This window comes from Lygodium microphyllum, chromosome 8 (assembly GCF_053477565.2).
Source record: "Lygodium microphyllum isolate KBCC chromosome 8, Lygodium_microphyllum_v1.1.10, whole genome shotgun sequence".
NCBI lineage: Eukaryota > Viridiplantae > Streptophyta > Polypodiopsida > Schizaeales > Lygodiaceae > Lygodium > Lygodium microphyllum.
In genome coordinates this window covers 68,057,404-68,082,542 of record NC_141142.1, presented here as the reverse complement: position 1 = coordinate 68,082,542, position 25,139 = coordinate 68,057,404, and the positions used below count along the sequence as shown (strand labels likewise).

The 25,139-nt window shown below is 41.4% G+C and overlaps 1 protein-coding gene across 2 annotated transcripts in view; it reads right to left on the bottom strand.

The window, feature by feature from the left end:
• Positions 1-5,561: 5,561 nt before the first annotated feature.
• The window catches only part of LOC148032414 (uncharacterized), a 44,528-nt gene continuing 24,950 nt past the window's right edge, over positions 5,562-25,139 (bottom strand). For both annotated transcript variants that reach the window (XM_087683066.1, XM_087683067.1), the window contains exon 4: positions 5,562-5,869. In XM_087683066.1, the coding sequence (XP_087539192.1) occupies positions 5,720-5,869 (150 nt within the window). In that variant the 3' untranslated portion in view covers positions 5,562-5,719. The remainder of the gene's footprint in view (positions 5,870-25,139) is intronic.

Genomic DNA, 25,139 nt, shown 5'->3' with positions numbered 1-25,139 from the left:
TATTCTTGGTAAACATGTAAAGAGTCCATACTCTCATGGAGCCTCTAGGAAGGCATGTATCTTGGATTTAGTCCGTTTTGATGTATGCACCATGCCAATGAAAACTCATAGTGGTTTCCGTTATTTTGTATTTTTTATTGATGACCATTCTTGAAAGCTGTGGATTTACTTGCTTAAGCAAAAAAGTGAAGCATTGGATGCTTTCAAAAAGTTTTATGCATTGATTAATACTCAAAAGGGTTTAAAATTAAAATGCATAAGAACATATAACAATGGTATGGCTAAGCGAATGAATCGCACGTTATGTGAGAAGATTCGACGCATGTTGTCCACAGTTAACCTCTCACAATTGTTTTGGGGAGAGGCACTTAAAATAGTGGTACATATTTGCAATCGATCTCCAAATCATGCACTTGAAAGTACCATCCCTGAAGAGGTTTGGTCCGACAAACCTACTTCATATAACCACTTAAGGGTCTTTCGCTACGAATGTTATGTACATGTATATGTTGATAGCATGACCAAACTTGACATGCAATCTCATAGAGACATCTTCATGGGTTATGGAGATGAAGGTGAAATGGGCTATAGAGTTTGGGTTCCAAGCATTAAAAAGATGCTACGCAATCGGGATGTGGTATTTTATGAGTTAAAGCTACTGAAAAATGTCATGTCTAATAATACAGACAAAAAGAAAGTTAAATTTCAGCATGATCACTTACTTAAGCAACCATCATCCAGTGAAAATTCAGCTCCTTTTAATGCTGATTATGATAATCATAGTATCATTATTGAGCCAGATGAAAATGGGCAGCAAGGGGATGCTAAATATCAACTTGAGTGCCAAAACAGCATGTTGGAAATGAATTACAGTAGCATGAAATTGTATTGCAATAACTTGAACATGTAGTTCAACAGCCAAACAATGAGGTCATTGACATTCCCATGAATGTAGATCCATTACCTAATAACACACGTCATTGGGTAAGAAGGTCTACACGTGTCAAAAGACCTATACAAAGATTTAATCCTTCTTTGGACTGCATTTTGCTCACGTATGAAGATGAGCCTCTTACATATAAAGAGGCCTTATCATGTGAATTAAAGAAAAGTTGGAAGCTAGCTATGCAAGAAGAAATGAAATCATTGTATCAGAATGATACTTGGGATTCAGTTACATTGCCCAAGGATAGGAAAGTTGTTCCTAACAAATGGGTTTATAAAATCAAATGTGTGGATAGCAAACCCAAATACAAAACCAAACTTGTGGCTAAGGGCTATACACAAAAGAAGGGCATTGATTTTCAAAAAGTGTTTTCTCATGTTGTCAAAATGACCACTCTTCCAGTGTTATTTACCATTGTAGCATTTAAGGATCTTAAACTTGATCAAATGGATGTTAGAACTGCATTCCTACATGGTGATCGAGAAGAAGAGCGGTATATGAAACAGCTTGAAGGCTTTGTTATACAAAGAAAGGAGCATTTGGTATGTAAGCTTAAGAGACGCTTGTGTGGTTTGAAATAGACTCCTAAACAATGGTATAAAAAGTTTGATGCTTTTATACTCTCACATGCATTTAAAAGGAGTAATGCTAATCTCTGCTTATATATTAAGAAGGCTAATTATGGAAGCCTCATTATACTTGTGCTTTATGTGGATGATATACTTATTGTTGATAAGCATAAAAGCCAAATTAATACATTGAAAATACAGCTAAATTCAACATTTTCCATGAAAGATTTGGGTGCAGCTGAACATATATTGGGCATGCGTGTGACACTCTTATTTCTCTCACAAAAAAAGTATATCAACAAAGTATTTGATGCTATGGTTGCCACTAGACTTGACATTGCTTATGCATAGGAGTTGTAAGTAGGTTTATGTCAAATCCTAACAAAGCACATTGGGAAGCAGTGAAATGTATCTTACGACACCTTAAGTGCATACAAAGAAAATGTATTTGCTACGGCAAGGGTGCGTTAGATCTGCAGGGGTATTGTGATGCAAATGTGGCAGGTGACTTGAATACTCACAAGTCTACTAGCGAATACACCTTTACCTTGATCGCTGGTGCAATTTCTTGGTGCTCTAGATTGCAAAAAATAGTATCACTCTCTACCATTGAGACTGAATATATTTCAACCACTGAAGCTTCAAAAGAAGCAATTTGGCTTAGTCAATTAGTCAAGGATTTTGGATTGCCCACCAAAACACCTGTAGTTGGATGTGATAGCCAGAGCGTTGTATGCCTAGCTAAGAATGCCATGTTTCATGCACATATCAAACATATTGATGTTCCATATCATTTTATCAGACAGGTTCTAGATTATGGTCTAATCACTCTAACTAAGATCAAATCACAATATAATCCTACAGATGTTCTCACTAAAAGTCTTGCAATAATGTTGCTTCTACTCAACACCATCTACAACAAGCTCTTAGGAATTGAAACTATGAGATCATGCAATAATGTTACTTTGATGGCACCATTAACCATAAGCACTCTACACACAAGCATGTATTGGATTATTTTACCCCTTCGATGTTATAGTGCGATGAAAAGTTCCATGTTATTTTTTCATCCTTAAAACTAGTCGAAGACCATTGAACCAACTTTCCATCTTGAGTTTAATCTTTTATGCAACCAATCGAATCTCTACTTCAACGTGAGCCCACAACCCCAATTGGATAGCCAAGGTATCTCAGTGGTGCCCCAAGTTGTAATGTGTTAAAGCTCATCTCTATGAGCCAGCTCGATGGAGGGTCCAATGAGAACATGATTATCTCTATTTTTGCCCTTCTTATTTTAGAGCCACATGGGATAAAAGAGTATTCATACATTTGAAGGAGTCCTTTCGTGGAAGATTGCCCCAAACCCCAATACTTGCAAAAGATTGCCCCAAACCCCAACACTTGCAAGGTTTCTAGCAAAAAGGATCAGAAGAGCCTATCATAAGCTTTTTCCATATCTATGATCAGAAGGTCTCCAATCTACAAGCTCTTCTCACCTCCTAAACATAATTCTCACTCACCACATAATAGAGTTGTGACCATGTGATATGAGGGCCCTCCCCTATTGACATGGGAATCTCTCAGTTGATGGCGACCCATGCACGGTTCACCTCACAAAAGGATCACCACCAAGCAATATGGTACTGGGGTCTCTCGCTTCATGGTGACCTATTGTGAGTTTAAACCACACAAGGGTCATGATTAAGCAACAAGCTCTTAGAAATTGAAATAGTGAGATCAAGCAATAATGTTGCTTTGATGTCAACTATTTGTGACAATATGGCAAGTTACACAAAGTCCTAGCTAAATGTGAAAAAAAACACAATGAATCCCAAACAAAGTAATACCATGGAAACTTACCTCTAGGTTTCATCGAGAACTTGTCTTCATCACCAAACAAGACCGACGTTTTCTCAAATTGCTTCATGGAGCAATTATCCTTGCTTGGACTAGTGTTTGGGGTCTGTATCTCCTTCGACATAGACCGTGATGTCTTGTTGATGCTGCGAGGGGATGAAACTCCCCTCCTTACACTTCATCATTGGGGATGTCACTGAGGTGGATTTAGCATTTTCCTTTCTTAATGGAGTCCTAATGGCAACAAGTAAACTGACAAATTGGATACGAAGTACAAAGAAAAGAGTTTGAGCAACACAACAAAGAGCACTAGAGGGGTGCATTGAGAGCCTAATGACTAGAGAGGATTCCTGTTGTATTTGGTGCAACAAACTTTAGCACATCTCATGTGCCCCATCAATTAGATGATGACAAGATTCATTTGTAAAATAAAACGCTCCTCAATAGTTCAAACTCAAGTTTACTCAACTAAACTCCATTCATACACAATTGTAATGACACCATAGATCGCAACTTGACATCCTTTGGACCAACAACATGCTCAAAATTCTTTACAATCAAATTTTTCTTATCTAGGAATCTTCCTCCAAAATTCAATGAAGAATTAATAAAAGTACCAACCAAGCACAAAATTTTTGATCCTTTTCTTGTACCACCAAACCGGACTTCTCCCAACAAGTACTAATTTTCCCCTGGATTGTGAATTTCTGTTCCTTAAAAGTGTATTTTATAAATTGCACAAAATTCTCGCAATCTCTTAGAAGGTAAAAAATCAACCTCAAATCTTCCCAAATGTGACATTGCTGAGATGGAAAGCAACTAAGAAAGGGCAACAAACAATTTGTCAAGACAATAAAGCCATCATAAAGTTTAGAAATCTTAAGCACTTACCTACTTTAGCATCATATGTTTGGGTTTGGATCTTTCAATTTATTAATACCAATAGTACCTCAAAGTGGATGTAACAAAGGGTCACGCATTTCGAAACTCTTGTAGCTTTTATTCATACCATTAGCTACATCGAAGCGGATTGCAACTAAAATCTAGATGTGACATTTTGTTCTATACACCTACCTCCCCCCTCTTCTTTCCATGCAAACATGTGAACACCCCCACCCAAACAAGTGCATGCACTCACAACACACTACACAATGCCCATAACAAACTACACGCCATAACGAGGCTTTAACAGTTGGGTTTTCTTTTATTGTTGCCGTTGGCACACCAAAATGGATTTCTGGTGTTTCATCCTATGTGCCTTTAACACACCTCTCTCTCTCTCTCTCTCTCTCTCTCTCTCTCTCTCTCTCTCTCATATTCAATCCCCCCAGTACGCACGCAATTACACAATGCCCAAAACAAGCTGCAGGTCACAGCACTAATAATTGATCACCAGCATAAAGGATTAGACCAATGTGCAACCATAGGAGCACCATAAATCACATAGTTGTGCTTTGTCATCAAAAGCTAAGACTAAGATCAACAACAATCCTAGGCAGAGCTTAGGGTAGGCATCCACAAGATAGTTCTCCTCAACCCAAAATCCGAATGTAAGATTCATGGTTGTCCAAGTAGCCAATTTGATAGCTAGCTTCCTAGCAAATCGAATAACACAGAAGTCAAGAATACACTCAATATGTGATAGATTCACATGCCCTTGTGACACCATTCCTTCTAGTTGTCTCAAACTATCATTAGCAATTCTTAGGATAGTTGTGACATCTAGGTAGACCTAACATCTCCAATAAATGAATACTCGTAATTTTCACAAAAGAGCGCGGGTCTACCACTGCATTTTCTATCAAAATGCCATCCACATAAGCAGTTTGTACCCTAGGGAAATGTTTTTTCACATGCTCCCACCATTCATTTCCTACTTAATTAACACTAATAGGCTCTATAACATAATCTTTTTGTAGGACTTTCTCCTAGGGAGTCCATCTATAAGAAATTATTTATATAATGTGCCTTCAAAGGATACTAAGAAATACCCTTTCTTTACATGCTATAAGGCCTTCAGATGACTCCTTTTACTTTATTAAACTTACAAATTTTCTTCAAATTAAACTTAAAAACCGCTTTTGTAGACAACTAAGGCAGTGTGGGCTCATTTTCAGCACATGAAATACTATAAGAACCATTTGACATTTTAACATCAAGTTAATAATATACCATTAGCAATTTGCAAATTACTCAAAGTAAACTACTTGATTTTATTCTTATGCAAGTGATATTTAAGAACCACGAAATAAACATACATACATATTTTTTGACTTGTTCAGAACCTGTTCCTACAAATCCTCAGGTGTGACACAGCCTCATCTCTGCTCTTTTTTTGTAGTTGCTCCTAGTAGTCCAAATCATCAGGGAACTCAACCATAGAATGTTCCTCAGATTGTAACCAGGAGCTCTGTTCATTACCTGATCTAAGCAAAGGCCTATTTCCCTTAGTAATTCTGGAAGCTGAGTAGTACATTTCATCTTCCCATGGTATCCGCTGCAACACGAGCCACAAATAATCTATAAAACATTTGCCATGAATTCTACCCCAATCATTAACTTCACACATCATTAGGAGCAAAAACCATATTATTTCTCACATTAAACCACAACCCCCATACATCTTATAGGTAGAAGAAGAAACTGGGAATATGAGGAGACAGATCTACATAGGCAGCCAGTTCTGAAATGAGAAAGACTGCAGTTGAACAAGAACAGCAGTGTTTCAGTCATTTCTTAAATTTAAGATCATAAAACAAACTAATGCCTTGGATGTGATCAATTAGAACTGAGAACAAAGAAAATTCATGATAGCTCCTCCATACTCATAGTCTTAGTCCCAAAAGAAACTAAACTCTCAACCCAAGGCCCACACGTCAATAGCATTAGCATCATAATCATTTCCAATCTCCAAAAATAATGGGCAAGTAGAAGCTCTCAAACAATACTTCGGACAGACCTCAGCTCACAAGTCTTTAGGCCACCATCAATGGAACATGGTGCATGAGGGCATGTCCCCACATAGTTCACTTTGAAATGAATTTGATGTCAACAACTCCGGGAGAAGAACTCCTAGGCAAGGGTATCACCTCAAGCGCAATCAACATAAAGCAACCCTCTATTTCAGACACGATAGCTCCTCCATACTCAATAGACTTCATCCAACAAAACACTAAATTCTTGACCCAAGACTCACACACCAATAGCATCAGCATCAAAAACTCTGCAACCTCCAAACATAGGGCTGTCAGAGTGCAAGGAATGCGGAAGTGTATAGGCAAGAGTAAAAGACAATAAACACAAGAGAAGAGGCAGAGAGAAAAGAGACAGAAGAATGCAGAAATATGCAATCAATGCTGAAATGAAGAGGGCAGATTTACAAGGGCTGCGGATGTATCTCCTCTAGCCGGATCTCTCTCACCAACACGTGGAAGACAAGTGATGGGGGTAAGCTGCCACTGGGGCATAAATAGCATGAAATAAAGCAATAAAATAATGCAGGCCACCAAGAAAACTGGCCAACCTGATCATAAATGCTGCCACCTGATCGTAAATGAATAAAATAATCAGTAATAACCAGCCTGCCTGCCATTTGGCATAGTTGCCTGCCTGATAAGGTGTCCTTACACTGTGGCTGCTGAAAATGCCCACTAACTGACAAGGAAAAATGTGTCAGTCTCTCCAAGAGAACTGACTGCACCACCTGTATCTTGAGAATGCTGGTCCAAGGGATGAATAATCTCTAACACCCCCTCTCAGATCTTGGACGCAGCATTAGCCTCAAGAATGAGAAGTGTTGCAAAAGAACAACCTGAGGAAGCTCCTCTATCTTGCAATAAACCACATCAATAGTCTCTTCCAAGATCTCGCGAATGAAATGGTACTATATCTCAATGTGCTTCAACCTAGCATGAAACACAAGGTTCCGTGCCAAAGCAATGCAACTCTCATTGTCGCAATGAAGGGTCGTAAGACCTGTCTGAGGGTGGCCAAGCTCTCCTACCAACCTCCGAAGCCACACCGACTCACGTTGTAAAAGACACCACTCTATACTCTTACCTCTGAGGAAGAAAGAACAACTGTGGGCTGCTTAATCTTCTTGCTACTCCACAAGATAACACCTACACCCAAAGGAAGTAATATCTTGTCATTGACCTCCATTGGTCAACATCTCTTGCCCAATCCGAATCCATCCAACCTTTAAGAACCAAAGTTGAATCTCTAGTACTTACTCAATAATGAATACCAAGATCAAGGATCCCCCAAGAACTGCAAAATCCTCATAGTAGCCTTCCAATATACCATCTTGGCTTCACTCATGAATCTCGCTAACAAACCTATAGGAAAGCATAAATCAACCCCAGTGTTAAAAAGCCAAATCAAGGACCCAATCAATTGTCGTTAGCAAAAAGCATCCACAACTAGTAAATCTGCATGGGCCAGAGCCTTCCAATTCAGATCCATAGGAATAAAAATGGCCTTACATCCCTCATCTCAAACATGATCAAAAGCTCTTGGACATACCACTGCTTGGAGATGAAAATCCCCCTTGGAGTCTAGTAAATCTCATGGCCTAAAAAGAAATGGAGAAGGCCCATATCCATCATCTCGAACTAAACGCCTCATGTAGTGTCTCCTCCATCTCCTTGGCCCTCTAGGCATGGTCACCTATCAAGATAAGATCATCCACATAAAGCACGAACAACATGTGCCCTCCAGCTAAGGTGTGGACATATAGCTGGTTTTGAAAGAGGAACATCAATACCCCGACTTCCCTTGGAGGAATGAGTCTATCTTCTCATTTCAAGCATGTGGAGCATGTTTAAGGCCATAGAGGACTCTTCAACCTATACACCTATCAATCTAATAATGGAAAGGCCATGAGGCTACTCAATATAGATCTCCTTCAAATCACCATTTAGGAAAGTAGACTTTACATCAAGCTAATAAACTCACTATCTTCTATAGCTCGCTAAGGCAAGAATAGCTCTAATGGTGGCCATTTGAGTTGTAGATACAAAGGTATCATGTAAATCCAACCCTGGCCATTGTGCGAAGACCTTTGCAACAAGCCACACCTTGAGCTTACTCAGAGTGCCATCACAGTGATATTTGGTCTTGAAGACCCATTTTACACCAATCACCTTTCTATGAATGAGCCAAGGCACAAGATCCCCAATACCATTCGGCTCAATAGAATCCAATTCCTGCTCCATAGCCTTCTTCCAATGTTGGGACTGCAAAACCTACTTCACAAAAGTGGACTCTCTATTCTAAATGGCACGGGTCATCAAACAATAGTCAGTTCAAACAAACTTAGTGATATGTGCCTAGTTTCTCCAAGAATGCCATGGACCATCCTACAACTAGCGCTCCTCAAGGACTCCCTCGATCCCTAAATCATAAAGTGTATCTCAAGCCCAACAAGGAGGCCAATAGCCCCCTCGTTGCTCCTCCTACCGAAGTCTCTAGGATATCCACCAAGCTTGACTCAATGAGTAAAGCTAATGGTAAAGCATGAAAACAAACAAGAGGGGGAAGAAGTAAAAAAACCAAGAGCACACACACAAAGTCTTGAGCACACAAAGAGATAGGACTGAAATCTTTTTCTTCTTCATTCTTCTTTTTCTACACAAAAGAACTAAATCTACAACATGATGAAAGACTAATATGAAAGTACCACAACATATGTACACATGATCACCCAGTGTAAACCCACTGAGGAAAGAAAATGTGACACAATGAATGTTCCATATCCAAGGATGGACTACATGGGTGCAATCTAGTTGTAGAATCACTAGTATGTCCTTGTGTCGATCACCTAACATGCCACTAAATAATATCATGTCGCATCACCAAGGCACGTAGTGGATGCCAACTCATATAGAGTTTGATACCTCAACGCTCCCCCTCGAGCTCAACATGAGCTCATTAACTCCAAGCATAGTCCTAGAGTGTTGAAGCTTCTCAACTCTCAGGACCTTGGTGAAAATGTCAAGAGCTTAATCCTCTATGCTAATATAAACCAAGTCAATATCACCTACCAAAACCCACTCCCAAATGAAATGGTAATGGACCTCTATGTGTTTGGTCTACACATGATGTATTGGGTTCCTAGCCAATTGAATGCTACTAAGGTTATCACAGTAGATGATAACGTTCTTGTCCACCTTTATCCCCAAATCACTAAGTAGCTTGCGTAGCCAAGCTACCTCACATGCTCCAATTGTAGCACCTCTATACTTTCGCTCCATACTACAAAGGCAACCGTTGGTTGTTTCTTGCTGCTCCAAGTAACAATAGCACTGCCAAAGAAAAACATAAAATCACTTGTAGACCTCCTATCTAAAATACTATCAGGCCAAACTGCATTTGTGTAACCATGCAAGTCCAATGGTATCACAATACCATAGAATAAGGCATAATCCAATGTGGATTTGACATAGCGCAATACACGCCGCACTATATCCAAATGTGGCTTTCATGAAAGCTACATAAATTGACTCTCCAAACCAACCGTGTAGTTTAGATCTAGCTTGGTGATTGTCAAATACATAAAGCTTCCCACAATCTTCCTATACACAATGACATCCTCAATCAAGTCACCCTCATGTGCACTAAGCTTAGCATTAATATCCAAAGGTATAGAAATAGACTTGCAACCGACTATACCATACTTCTTCAACATGTCCAATGCATAATATCTCTACGATAACTATATACCCTTTGGAGTCAACATTATCTCTATTCCAAAATAAAGCAACTCTCCTAAATCCTTCATATAAATTTTAATCTTGAGGAGGCCCTTCACATGGTTAATCTCTGTCTCACTATCACCCGCAATGACCACATCATTAACATATATAGTGATGACCACAATACCTACATCACTCTCACATATATAGAGTGAGCAATCAGCCTGTACTCTGTTACAAGATATTAGCAATTGTATCATGCCATGCCCTAGGTGCTTACTTCAATCCAGATATATCTCTGTCTCACTATCACCCGCAATGAACACATCATTAACATATATAGTGATGACCACAATACCTACATCACTCTCACATATATAGAGTGAGCAATCAGCCTGTACTCTGTTACAAGATATTAGCAATCGTATCATGCCATGCCCTAGGTGCTTACTTCAATCCAGATATAACGTACCTGCCTATTAGCTGTCCAAGCACGTTTTTAGTGGTCCATCGAGAGAGGAATCTAAGCGACGCTGCACGGCACTCCCATGGAATGTTACAGGGTTTGTTGCCTAGGGTTTCTTGAGTCCGCCTCGCAACCGGAACGTTCATGGCCGAACCCACTGGGATTGACCTAAAATTTGGATTCATAGTGGTCAAGGTCTCTTGACAACATTCTAGCATCGGGCCCTGGATATCCTACTTTACATAGAGATACCCAAGCCGAATCAGATCCATGTCGCACTTGGTTCAAAAAGAATGGGAAACGAGAGGGATGCACCGCTCGACCTCTCTACCCGTAGGGCATAGTTCCAATCCAATCCCCTAAAACGGCATAAATCGAGGTTCTAACCTAACACTTACTAAGGATCAGACATCAATAAAACCTTGTGAAAAGCCTTCCACTTCTTTGGGACCACCCTACCGTAGAGCGGACCCGTCGGGGATTCTGCCGATCCGCTTCTCTCAATAAGCATTCTTTAGTTATCTAGTTAGGTCCTATCACATTTATATGTGACATTTAAAATCAGCTTCTTTAATTAAGCCTTTTAGGGAACAAGGTTCGTTCACGTAATTTATAGCACCGACACGAAAACAGGGCAAGCAGTTCTTTTGACAAACAAGTTCCTTAACTTATCTTCAAGTTAATCTTTGCCTCCTGCCCATACAGGAGAAATTATATGTCATTTCTACTCTACATAAGTAGCTGGTCCAAATCACATGGCGCCACAATCTCCATTCTTTATCTAGAATAAGATCTTCCAACGCCACAGATGTTGAGGCCATGGAGGTCTTTAATTCCATTCCGGACTTGGCAAAGGGTGTCCAAAGCTCCACCTGACTCACAAGCTGCCTAGGAGTGAAACATTATTCTCGTGGTTGGCCTCTTCACCACTCGACCTTCAGTCATTTTGACAAACAAGTTCCTTAACTTATCTTCAAGTTAATCTTTGCCTCCTACCCATACATGAGAAATTATATGTCCCTTCTACCCTGCAGAAGTAGCTGGTCCAAATCACATGGCGCCACAATCTCCATCCTTTATCTAGAATAAGATCTTTCAACGCCACAAACGTTGGGGCCACGGAGATCTTCAACTCCATTCCGGACTTAGCAAAGGGTGTCCAAAGCTCTAGCTGACTCGCAAGCTGTCTAGGAGTGAAACATTATTCCCGTGGTTGGCCTCTTCACCACTCGACCTTTGGCCCATGAATCAAGTAATGGCCTTTTCGAGTTGATCCATGGTGTGATCATGGAGATAATCCACCCATGCAAAGAACCTTTCCTTAATTAAATCATTTAAGAATCAAGCACAGTCAAGACAAACATTCCTAATATTATCTTTCAAGAAAACATCCCTTTATTCCCATGGCAATTTGTCATCATAGACTTCCGCTATGAATTTACCATCAATCACAAGCACATGGAATAATCATCCAAACGACAATCTAACAATCAGTTGAATGTAAAAGCATTTAGGATATTGCTTGATCAACCAATAAAACCAATTGTATTTCTCCAAATAATACAAGAATAGTCGCGATAGCATTTCCATTGCATATTCGCTCTTCCCCTTGGGATCTAAGAGCGATTCTATGCAAAATTTACTTGGCATTCCCTTCCTTCGGCTAAGACGTACGATGAGATCTTATAAAATTATACAAGATGTAAGTTCTATTGATCACTTACATTGATCGACAATCTAACATTCTGCCCAACAAGTGAAAAGGTATTGGTCTTTACTTTGACTTAGGGTTTCCTAATCCTTGGGCTCTCTACTTGCCTTTGAGGCCTAGAGTTATTATTTGTATCAACCTAACCTCAAATTGGCTTGATGAAAATTGTAGTTATCAAACGGATCTCAAGACATCTTAGTTTTAATCCTTATGATTAATTTCTTATACTACCTCTTAGTCAAAGTCATAAAGCAAACATGAAATTAATCTCATATATCAAACATGTTATAGGCATATTGTATAAATATTCGATAAGATAAGTGTGAGATGATCTCAAGTAACTAGACTCCAACAAGCCTTGCATTGAGCTAAAATCTAGTTTTTCTTAATATTTGGGCTCTTAGGCTAAGTACTTTTGAAGTATCTAACCTTTAAACTAGGACTTCCTATCCTTGATTCTTGATGTGATTCTTTTAGCATTATATTTGGACTCTAAACACTCTGAAGTAACTATGCTTTTAAGTGCATGTATCTATGCTTTAACCTCACACTTGTATTTATGATTCTTAATGTCATATTCTTTTAGCAATTATACTATTGGTAATCCTTGACTATGCTTTAATCTAGCACTTGTATGCATAAATCTTAATGCAGTTCTTTTAACAATTATGCCATTCATAACCCTTGATTCATTCTTTCTTGTAATTGCTCTATCAACAAATAAGCCATATGCAACTAAGTTGGGTTAAAAGGAACAATCAAATGCCAAATCATAACAATAGGATAAAATAAATTCAAACTACTCATTTTAAATTAATTCACACATGCCAAAGCGATATAATCTATGTCTTAATGAATAGAGGAGATGGCAATTAGTATCTGGGTATTCAGAGTTAAATTACCTACACCCAACGTTATATTCGTATTAACTGCAACTCCTTGGCCGGTGGCTCTATTGTTGGATGCGGAATTACTGTTGGTGCGTGTCACCCTTCGTTTTGGAGCCATACTTCCAACTTATGAATCTCTCTCTCTCTCTCTCTCTCTCTCTCTCTCTCTCTCTCTCTCTCTCTCTCTCTCTCTCTCTCTCTCTCTCTCTCTCTCTCTCTCTCTCTCTCTCTCTCACATCAGAAAGAGCATGCCGAGACGACTCTTATGTTGCGATGGAGGGGGAGAGGGGGAAGGGGGGGAAGGGATTAAGCTCGCGAAGAAGAGGAAAAGGGTAAACGCGTGTGGCCACCCTCTAAGGAGAGGAAAAGTGGAGAACCTTCTAGAAGGTTCTCTGTGTGTGTGTGCGCGCGCGCATTTCACAACCTTGCTCCGAAGATCTTGACATTTGGACCCTTGGAGGCTGAGAAATTGCAAATTTCTCTGCTGTAAACCCTAATTTCCAACAGAGATTGGGGTTTAGCAACAGCCTTGGGAAGCGTGCCAATATTTGAAAGCTCCAAGACTTGGATTCAACAAGGCTGAAGGTAAATTTCAGCTGAATTCAAGTGAAGGACTAGCCAGCCATTGAAATTGGGGCATTTCCATCATCTATGAAGTGGGTGAAGCCTAATTACGTGCCTGAATCAAGGGATAAAATAGATTGAAGACTTGCTGGTCACTTTGGACAACAAGGGGAGTTGAAATACTGAAAGGGATTGGGAGAATCCTATTGTAAATTAACTTTTTCTTCAATAAAGCTAAAGAAATACCGAAAGGGACGTCAATTTTGGGGCCAATCGGATGTGCATTGTCCAAGATCAGTAGGTAAATTTGTATTTTCAGATTTGCATTTATTGTTTGCTGCTGTAATTAAGATGTAATCAAAGATTTACCACCCTATCGGAGGAGGAAGGCTGGTTTCATGGTTCCATTGGGCTACCACTCAATCCCTTTATTTGGTGGGCCTGAGGCACCTGATTGCCAGCCAAAGCTTTGTGCTAGTGCTGGTTTTTACTCTCAGCTGAGAAATTACAGCAATATGTCTTCGTACAGTGAGATGGACTCAAGCAATGATGATGCCTCTCAATATGAACGTTCACATGAGAATGAAGGAAATGCAATGTCTAACCTTGGACAAGGCTCAGACGATGGACAGCAAGCTGAAAATGTTGTTGTTTGGCAAGATGCACGGTCTTCCGAGCATAAGGAGGCCGATGACTAGCAAAGTGAACAGGAATTTGATGACCAGTTCAAGAATCGGATGAGGACGGCAAAAAATCTATTTGCTGAATTGGCAAAGGATCCTCAATTTACGCGATTTTTGAATGCTCCAAAGAAGGATAGCAAAGGCAAGAAAAAGAAGAGGTCTTCTACACCTTCGGGACAGCTAGATGCACAGAAGATAATGTCAAACCCTTCATTTGAAGCTCCCAAAGATGCTAATGAAATAAAACAGTTAGTACCTATGGGGCAAGGAATGCAAATGCAAGGCCATCACGGAAGTGCCAATCCAATGGATTTTGGACAGCCAGGAATGCATGCTATGATGGTGCAGGATATTTTGGTGAAAGCATGATTTTTCATGCTATGGTTGGATAAGGACCGCATATGGGAATGTATGGCACAAATCCCTATGGTATGCAGCAACCAATGCATGGAATGTGAGGCCCAATGTATTCGGGTATGGCTGAAAATATGCAAAACCCTATGTATGGCAGCATTGGCTTGATGCCTGGGGCACAAAGTAGCATGTTTGGTATTGCATCTGTATCCCCGAATGCTTATGGGGCTCAAGGAATGAATGTTGGTCATGCAAATGCTCTGTTTTGCGTTGGTTTTGATGTAAATTCAACAAATGTACCCTTTTTGCAACAGCCAATATATGACAACTTGATACCCAAAGGGGTAGCAAAAGACTATGATGAGGGTGGAAAAGGAGTGAAGTTTTAGTCCTTCAGCGGTGTACAAGATAGGATGAAAGCTTTGACTTTCATCCAGCAGTTTGATGCAGCCTATACAGGGGGGAACTTCACAGAGTACTCAAAGATTCAAAAGGCAGTCACTTTCTTGAAAGGGAATGCATTACAGTGGTGGTTCACTCTTTTGATGCAAGGTAGAGCACCGTCAACGTGGGTACAATTCAAGCAAATGTTTGCATGGAATTGGTTGACAAGTACCTTTGAGGTGGACATCATGACGGCTTGGAATAAGCTAGATGCTAAGGAATGTAAGAATTTGGAGCAATATAATAAGAAGTTTTGGGATGCATTGCTGCCTATTACTTCTTATCGCCCCATACCCCTTCATGAGCAAGTGGAAAAATATGTTTGTGGGCTGCCCAAAGGAATCAGGGATTTTTGCATTAAATCCACCGTGTCTAACATGTCTCAACTTATAGAGACTACTGCTACAGCCAATGCTTTGCTACGGGGGAAGGATTCGGGCTTCCTAGAGAGTGGGGAGAAGCTAAATAAACAGTTGTTTATGTGAGAGCAGAGGATCGAGGTATAGCCAGATTCAGTAGACAGTGTGAGAGTAGAGGATCGAGGTACAGCCAGATTCAGTAGACAGTGTGAGAGTGAGAGAGACAGAGTTGAAGCACGACACCCAAGAGAATAGACTGAATGAGTGTAATCTGAAAGTACAAAGTACAACCCTTAAACCTTAGGGTTGTAGGGGGGTGTTCACACCCGACACACACTAAGTGCCTAAATGTGTGTAACATAAGCACATAAGTACATACGATAATAAGACCATAAGTCTGGGGGAAAAAACCTCTCCTACCGAGAGTAAAAAGTGCCCCAGTGTCCTACTGATCACCGACACTCCCATATGAGCGTAGGCGTAAGTAAGGCGTGAGTAAAATACCCAACAAACCCCCCTGGAGTGAAGAGTGATCAAGAGTACAAGGATCATCCGCCACCAAAGGATATCAAATTTAAAGCATCGCGAAATGCTTCAAATTTGTCACGAGGAAGAGCTTTGGTGAAGATGTCTGCCACATCACTGGTGGTAGGACAATAGACAAGGCTGATATCACCTGCATGTAGCCTCTCTCTGACAAAGTGATAGTGAATCTCAATGTGTTTCATGCGAGCATGAAACACTGGGTTCCGTGCCACTGCAATGGCACTCTGACTGTCAGTGAACAAAGGAGTAGGCTCAGTAACAGATACATCCAAATCAACTAGCAAGCGTCTAAGCCATACGCATTCAACTGTGGTGGTGAAAGCTGTCCTGTATTCAGCTTCACATGACGATGTGGCAACAGTGGATTGTTTCTTGCTAAGCCAAGAAATGCAAGAAGTGCCAAGAAAGAAACAATTGCCACTAGTAGAGTGACGTGTATCATAATCACCAGCCCAATCAGAATCACTGTAAGCATGTAAATGCAGTGGTCCCCCCTTGGCATAAAGCAACCCAAGAGAACGAGTACCCTGCAAGTAGCGGAAAACACGCTTGACAGCTTGCCAATGTGACATACGTGGCTGATGCATATACCTGCTCAAAGCTGAAACTGCAAACTATATGTCCGGCCTAGTATTGCATAGATAGATAAGACATCCAACTGCAGGAGCATATGTATGTATATCAAACAAATCGCTGTCATCATGTAATGACAGTTTCAGTCCAGGTTCCATGGGAGTACTAACTGGCTTGCAATCCTGTAAGCCAAATTTCTCAAGAAGCTGCCCAATATACCTTGACTGTGATAACCCAATACCTCGAGCATTATGTATGAACTGGATGCCCAAGTAGTAATGCAAAACTCCCAAGTCAGACATGTCAAAAGTTTGCTGCAAATTTTGTTTGAATGCTGAAATCTGATCAGCATATGTTCCAGTGAGCAAAAGGTCATCAACATAAAGACATAAAATCAGCATAGATCGCCCTTCTTTACATACGTAAAGGGTAGACTCAGATGAGTTGTTTAGAAACCCCTGACCAAGCAAGAAAGCATCTATCTTTTCATACCAAGCTCTAGGAGCTTGTTTTAAACCATATACTGCCTTTTTGAGCTTGCATACCAAATGTTCTGAGCCTTCAACTGCAAAACCAATGGGCTGCTGTACATAAACTTCCTCCTGAAGTTCCCCATGTAAAAATGCAGTCTTGATATCTAGCTGATGGACTGTCCAACCATAATGTGCAGCCAAAGCAATCATAGACCTGATGGTCGTCATACGGGAAGTAGGAGCAAATGTCTCCTCATAATCAATGCCCTTTTTCTGTGCGTAGCCTTTAGCTACCAGCCGTGCCTTGTATTTATCAATGGATCCATCTGCTTTTCTTTTCAATTTGTAGACCCATTTTGTTCCAATGGCTTTTTTCCCAAATGGCAAGGACACCAAATCCCAAGTGTGATTCTTAGTAATAGAATCTAATTCAGCTTGCATGGCTGCCATCCAATGCACACTATGTTGTGCATCCTCATAACATTCAGGCTCTTCATTATCAAAAGTACTTGCTGCCATAATAAACTCCATGGTATGTGCTGAATCATGCAAACGAGTTTGCCTTCTAGTACGACCAGCCATGGGTGCATCCAAAGGACTATCTTGCATAGTCTGCAAATACCATCTAGGTAGCTGTCTAGCATCCTGGCTGTGTGCAAGCTCTTGCTGAATTTCTGTTTCAGCATTATGCTGAGTATTCCGATCAGCCAATGGCTGAATTTCTGCACTTTCCATAGGAGCAGCTGGCTGAACATTAGGTTCATTTTGTGAACCTCCAGCTGAATCACCAAAAGTAATGGGCAGCAGCCCTTCAAAAACATCACGGGCAGCCTGATATGTGTCCAAACCAGCCAAGGATAATTCTGAATTTTTATCAAAAACAACATCCCTGCTGACAAAAACCTTCTTCGTAACGGGATCATAGAGTCTGTAGCCTTTGCTCTCATTGCTATATCCCATAAAAATGCACTTAACAGCCTTGTTGTCCAATTTTCTTCTAAGTACCTGTGGAATATGGGCATAGGCAAGACACCCAAAGGTACGAAAGTGACCAACAGAAGGTTTACGACTGTTCCAAGCCTCAAATGGTGTGATGGTCTTCAAGGCTTTGGTAGGGCATCTGTTCAAAATATGGCAAGCACACATGACTGCTTCCATCCAAAAACTATGAGGCAAGCTCTTTGCCTTCAGCATACATCTGGCCATCTCCATGAGTGACCGATTTTTCCTCTCTGCTACCCCATTCTACTGTGGAGTATAAGCTGTAGTATACTGATGTACTATGCTCTTCTGCTGCAAAAAAGAATTCAGCATAGAGAACATGTATTCCCCCCCTCGGTCCGAACGGAGAGTCTTAATGTGGCATCCAGATTGGTTTTCAACAAGTGCACTGAAAGCCAAAAATGCATCATACACTTCTGACTTCTTTTTCAAACAATAGACCCAGCAAAAACGTGTGAAGTCATCAATGAATGTCACAAAATAATAACAACCACCCAATGACATGGTCTGCATAGGCCCACAAACATCTGAATGCACCAACTGCAATCTGGTTGTTGCCCTAAAAGCAACATCACGAGGAAATGAGAACCGATGCATTTTCCCCAAAATGCATCCCTCGCATAAGTGCTCGGGAGGTCTCTCCAAGAGAGGTAAGCCATCCAGCATCTGAGTACGCTGTAAAAGCATCAAGCTGTCAAAGTTTACATACCCTAAACGAGCATGCCATAACTCCGCCTGTATCATAGCAGGAGTAAGAGTGGATGTCAAGTATGCTGACTGATCTACTGAAAGAGCATCCAACTCATATAAACCATAACACAAAGATCCTGTCAAGACCAAAGTCATGCATTCTTTTTCTCGAACCATGCAACGGTCATCATCAAAGGTGACCTGCATACCACAACGTGCCAAAGAAGAAATAGAAAGCAAATTCTTCTTCATTCCAGGCACAAACAAAACATCCTGCAGGCGGAGAGTAGAGCCATCAATGGCTGTGAGCTGAATCTCCCCAATACCACGAACAGGGTATGATGCATTATTGGCACACTGTACCGATTTCCCAACGGGAGGTGCACTAACTGAAGCAAACAAATCTCTGCGAGATGTGATATGTCTAGAAGCACCACTGTCAAAGAACCAAGTGTCAGCATCCTCTGTAGAGCTAAGTGCTCTATCGGCCCAAGAGATGTCATAACTGCAAGTGTAAAAACAATAGTCCCTGTCCACAACAAAGGACGCGGACTCACTAGCAGTGGAAGGAGTAGTAGAAACAGACATTCCTGACTCCTTCTTCTTCTCTTTGGCAATGCGCTTTCTGCACTCAGTGATATAGTGGCCAGGCTTCTTACAATAATGACATTTTCCTTTCTTTGCTTGCGTCCCCCCTTGTGACTGATTCTGCGATGTGCCTGAAGTGCCAGAACTCTGTGGAGCATTTTTCACCTTGCTGTTCTTGCCTTTCTGTCTTGCCACAAAAGCCTGCTCAGAGACTATAGCATCCACACCACTATTTTTCCGTGTTTGCTCCTCCTCTAAAAGCAAGCTAACCAACTGAATAAAAGTGAGTGGGTGCTCAGCAATCCTCATGGTGAGGTTCAATGCAGTATGAAAAGACAAGTACGAAGGAGGTAGGGAATTCAAGGTGGTGGATATCAACTATGCATCCGAAAAATACTCATCTACATTCATGAGCTGCTCCCTTAAGTCCTGAATCTTGTTTAAGTGATCCTGCATAGAATCACCTTCATGCATCTTCAGAGTTTCCAACTCTTTCTTTAAGAAAGAGATCCGTGTCTTATTTTTTCCTGCAAACATATGCTCCAAAGTCAACCATGCATCTCGTGAAGAAGATGCCGAACGGATATGAGGTATGATGGACCGCTGAACTGCCAGAGCAATCAGCGACAAGGCCTGTGCATCACGGGTATCCCAAGCTTTTTGAGCTGCAGTTCTTGGAGGAAGTGGCTGAGGTGGAGCGGGCTGAGGTCCCCGTTGTCCACGTGCGCCATGGGGAGGAGGAGTAGCGGGAGCTACAACTCCCGGTCGAGTTTCCTCTCCACTGACATAATTCCATAAATTCTTGGCCACTGATACATTTTTCATCATGAATGACCAAAGGGAATAGTTGTTTCCGTCCAGTCTGTCCTCCTTGGATACATACGTAAAAACATCACCTCCCTGTTTTGCCATGATGACAAATTTCCAAAGACAAAATGAGCAATGTCAAAGCAGTACGAACTGGAAATCTGCAAATTTCCAGAAATTGCAGCAAATACGTTTCTGCAATTAATGTGCAAGGGCATACTCTGTCAGAAAACTGTCTTTTAATGCACGCTTCCCAAGTTGCAAACAGTGCACTGCAACACTGTTATGTCAAAATCCCCAAAATTTTTGCCAAATTTCTGTCAAAAACAGTCTTTCTGTGACTGTATCAGCAGTCCAAATGCAACTGTCTTCCAAATACACAAAAGCCCCAAAGTGTGTGACGATCCTGTCTAAAAATTTGCATGAAATTTTTTCCTGCACTTGTTTTGTGTTGCCGCGTGTGAACCTTCTCTTCCAGAGCTTTGTTCTGGGCTGAAATAATAAAAATTTTTGAAAATTTTACCCAGGACATTGACTGGGCAGGCGACGTGGACAGGGCAGGCGACGTGAACGCGAGCTGACGTGGAGGCGTCAAATGGCGGGCAGGACGGTCGCGAGCAGGCGTTGTCTCGTGGAGGTAGACAAGCGGCGCATGAAACGGGACCCTGGCGGACGACGTGGAGCCCTGGCGTCTGACGGACAGAATGATAGGCGACGGGCTGCAGACGTTGCTGACGACGCTGACGCTGACGTTGCTGACGACGCTGACGCTGGCGTTGCTTACGCCGTTGACGCTGACGTTGCTGACGCTGGCTGTTGGAGCTGCGCGCAGGGCAGAACTAGGCAGGTCTGGAGCTGGCGACTCGGGGGCAAGATTGGCGGGGACTCCTGGCTGCTGACGGAGGACCGCTCTGATACCAAATGTGAGAGCAGAGGATCGAGGTATAGCCAGATTCAGTAGACAGTGTGAGAGTAGAGGATCGAGGTACAGCCAGATTCAGTAGACAGTGTGAGAGTGAGAGAGACAGAGTTGAAGCACGACACCCAAGAGAATAGACTGAATGAGTGTAATCTGAAAGTACAAAGTACAACCCTTAAACCTTAGGGTTGTAGGGGGGTGTTCACACCCGACACACACTAAGTGCCTAAATGTGTGTAACATAAGCACATAAGTACATACGATAATAAGACCATAAGTCTGGGGGAAAAAACCTCTCCTACCGAGAGTAAAAAGTGCCCCAGTGTCCTACTGATCACCGACACTCCCATATGAGCGTAGGGGTGAGTAAAATACCCAACAGTTTAAGCCTGAAAAAAGACCAAAACAACAAAAAAAGAGACCAAAACAACAAAAAAATCAGCCTGAAAAGAGACCAAAACGACAAAAAAAGGGCTCGAAAACATTGGTACAACGTAGGAAATTGATGGCTGCAAATAAATGTTTTATTTGTGAACAAGAGGGTCACATTGTAAGGGACTGTCCCAATAGACAGCAAGTTGAAAAATCAGAAAATCAAGGAGATTCTAAAGAAAAGAAGCCTAAAACATCAGTAGGATTGGTGCCCAATGTTGTTAGTGATCAACCCAATGATGATGCTACTGAGTTGTGCAAAGCATGGGGCAAAATTAGGAATCAGCATGCATTGATTTACTTTGATAATGATGCACAAGCCAACTTCATCTCTGTTGATATAGCTGCCCGTCTAGACATCAGAGAGGATGAGATGGGACCCATGGGAGAAGTTGGAATGGCATGTAAAGGCCATACAAAGCCTGTCACACCGCTCATTGGAAAGCTTCAGTTGCACATACAAGGATATGTGGACAGCGAAGAGTTCTTCATTACTCCACTTGAGGGTTATGATGTATTGCTTGGTATGCCATGGTGTCATCGTATGCATGTAGTGATTGATTCTCGTGCAAAAAATAACACTATTCAGCATAAGGGAAAGCTACTCACACTTGATGTGAATCTGTCCCTGTTGTATCTGCAGCTGCCATTTCTAAAGTAATGAAAAATCATCTTTCAGCGTGCTTGGTTTTTACTAAGGATAAAGATGATAGTGAGAATGTTGGAAACATGTCTAAGTTAAAGAAGGATCGCATGTCATTTCTGAAAATGTATGCTGATTGCTTCTCTCAATCACTTCCACGGCAACTACCGCCTAAAAGGCCAGAAGGTCATGGCATAGATCTTATCCATGGAAGTAGCCCACCTTATAAGCCACCCTACAAAGTCAGTACAGCCCAACAGGAGAAGATTATGACTTGGGTAAATGAGCTGCTAGAAAAAGAGTTGATTCAACCCAATTCATCTTCTTTTTGTTCTCCAATGCTTTTGGTGCAGAAAAAGGATGGTTCATGCCGTATGAGCATTGATTATCGTGTTCTGAACAAGATCACAATAAAGAATCGCTTTCCGATTCCTTGGATTGATGATGTTATGGAGAGATTGCAAGGGACAACCATCTTTAGCCGTATAGATTTGAAAAGTGGGTATCATCAGATACACATTAGATGTGCCTAAGACAGCTTTTAGGACATCTTTTGGATTGTATGAGTTTCTTGTTATGCCTTTTGGACTTACAAATGCTCCTGTCACTTTTACTCAGATGATGGATCGTATCTTCAAGCCACATAGAGAATTTGTGGGCACTTTCTTTGATGACATGATTATCTATTCAAAGAACGAGACAGAGCATATAAAACACTTGGATATTGTGTTCAATGAACTGCGTGACCATAGTCTAGTTATCAATGACAAGAAAAGTGAATTCTTCTTGCATGAAATCCACTTTCTGGGGCATATTGTATCAGCTGATGGTATTCGCATGGACCTTGCAAAGGTCGAAGCAATACGATCATGGCCACCTTTGAGAAAGGTGCATGAGATCCACAACTTCTCGGATTTATGTTCTTACTACAGGAAGTATGTACGCGGATTTGCTGAAATTACATCTCCATTGCATACCTTGCAGAAGAAGGACGTGCCATTTAGATGGATAGCAGTGGAAATTTCAGCATTTGAAAAGTTGAAAGAAAAGATAACTTCAGATCCTGTGCTTGTGTTACCCAATCTAAGTAAGTCATTCTTAGTTCAATGTGATACATGTGGTAACAGCATTGGGATTGTTCTTATGCAGGACGACCGAGTTGTGGCATATGAGAGCCGAATTCTCCACGGTACAAAAAAGAATTTGCAAGTCTATGAGAAAGAGCTCTTGGCTGTAATTCATGCACTGTCTACGTGAAAACATTATTTGTTAGGGGCTGATTTTACAAAGCAGACAGACCATCAAACTTTGAGGTACTTTTTGACGCATACAAAGTTGTCAGAGAAGCATATGAGATGGGAAATTTTTTTCTCTATGTTTCATTTTCAAATTGTACATATTGATGGTAAAAAGAATATTGTGGCTGATGCACTGTCACATGTTGTGCTAAGAAATGCACTTAGCCACTTAAACAACCCCAAAACATGCTTATTTTAGGCTTATTTTAGCCAAAACCCTAAAATGGGAAGCGGATCGAGAAAGTTAAGTGGGAGAGGATCTAGAACCCTAATTTTCTATAAATTGGTAGCCAGCCCTCCACTGTTTTACATCTCGTTTTTGCAAGTTTCAGGTGTTACCAGCTTGCTGCCCACACCTCGTCACAGAAGACATCTCAGCCCTTGCTGTCCATCACTGTTCCCTACAATCTGGCGCCTGTTTCCAACCCTCCACACACTGATTGCTGCTGTTTCTGCCTGGTGACTGACTACTGTTCATCTGCACTGCTGTCATACAACCTGCCACGCCGGCAAACTGCTGCATTCGCAGCCTCCAGCTGCCGCCCTGACAGTTTTCTCTCTCCTGTCTGCAGTCGCTGCTGTCTTTCTCTCTCCTGCAGGCTGTCATGCCTGCGTTTTCAGTCTTTCTCTCCTGTAGGCTATCCTGCCTGCGTTTTCAGTCTTTCTCTCTCCTACAGGCTCCGTTTTTAATCATTCTCTCTCCTGCAGGTTCTGTTTTTAGTCTTTCTCTCTCCTCACTGCTATCTGCATCAAATCCAGCTTCTCACTGCTGCGTTTGCTGGTGTTCGACATTCGGAGGCTGCCTTGCTGTGATTCGGGATCCGTTCGGTGTACGACACTCTCTCCAGCTCATTACCCCTGCCCTAATCCTAGAGATACACGAGTTCGAGGTTCAGTATTCATTCACTGCATAGTGTGTTTGCTGCATGAGCATCGTATTATTAGTAGTCATATCATTTCATTTATTCACTGTGTTCATTGTCTTTGAGTTACTCTAACCCTAACCCTAACTGTGTTCTTTTTATCAGTGTGTGCTTTGTCGTATGGTTTCTGTTTATGTTTCTGTGTTAGGGTATTTTTCTTTACATGGTATCAGAGCCTGATACTCTCTGAGAAACCTAGGCCATTAATCTAAAAGCTCTTGGCAAGAAACAAGAACAACAGTAGGTTCAAATGACTTTGAACACATCAACACCGATTCAATCTCCAAATCACCCTATGCCAAGAACCGAGCGAGAGTGGGCCGATCAGCTTGCTCCACAAAGTTCTGACATGGTGGGAGAAACATCTGAGCACATGGAAGAAAAGATAGGCAAGCTGACCTCTGAGGAATATAAACTGATCATAGCCTATCAACAAGAGAAGATTGAGTAGCTTAACCGAAGGATTGCCCTTCAAGAAAAGCTTCTAAATGAAGGTATGCATGGATTTCACTCTTCAGATGTTGCGCGTAAGTCTGATGATGTTGCAGGGCCGTCGAGACCTCCATCAGGGATGGGCCTCCCTCTTGGAGAGCAAGATCCGGAGTACGTTCAATTTTTTCAGACTCTTCCGTCCTCTCCAGTGCAAGGTACTTTTGATTCATCTTTTGTGCCTTCTTCTTTTACCTCTTTTGTTTTGCAATATACTA